General features: G+C 54.9%; 1 protein-coding gene across 1 annotated transcript in view; it reads left to right on the top strand.

Moving 5' to 3' along the window:
• LOC116380654 (serine/threonine-protein kinase NLK2-like) overlaps positions 1 to 264 on the top strand; it is a 1559-nt gene extending 1295 nt beyond the window's left edge. The window contains exon 4 of the mRNA XM_031842554.1: positions 5 to 264. Within this exon, the coding sequence (XP_031698414.1) occupies positions 5 to 202 (198 nt within the window). The 3' untranslated portion in view covers positions 203 to 264. The remainder of the gene's footprint in view (positions 1 to 4) is intronic.
• Positions 265 to 293: the final 29 nt, after the last annotated feature.

Raw genomic sequence — 293 nt, 5'->3', positions numbered from 1 at the left:
GAGGGTTTACTGTGTGAGGGTCACAGGTAGAGGACACACCCACCTTTCAGTCAAGGAGGAGGGTTTACTGTGTGGGTCACAGGTAGAGGACACACCCACCTTTAAGTCAAGGAGGAGGGTTTACTGTGTGTGGGTCACAGGTAGAGGACACGCCCACCTTTCAGTCAGGGAGGAGGGTTTACTGTGTGAGGGTCACAGGTAGAGGACACACCCACCTTTAAGTCAGGGAGGAGGGTTTACTGTGTTAGGGTCACAGGGAGAGGACACGCCCACCTTTCAGTCAGGGAGGAGGG

Source organism: Anarrhichthys ocellatus, unplaced genomic scaffold, assembly GCF_004355925.1.
Source record: "Anarrhichthys ocellatus isolate YVR2014 unplaced genomic scaffold, GSC_Weel_1.0 scaffold8144, whole genome shotgun sequence".
Classification (NCBI taxonomy): Eukaryota; Metazoa; Chordata; class Actinopteri; order Perciformes; family Anarhichadidae; genus Anarrhichthys; species Anarrhichthys ocellatus.
This window is presented reverse-complemented; position numbering and strand designations above follow the sequence as displayed.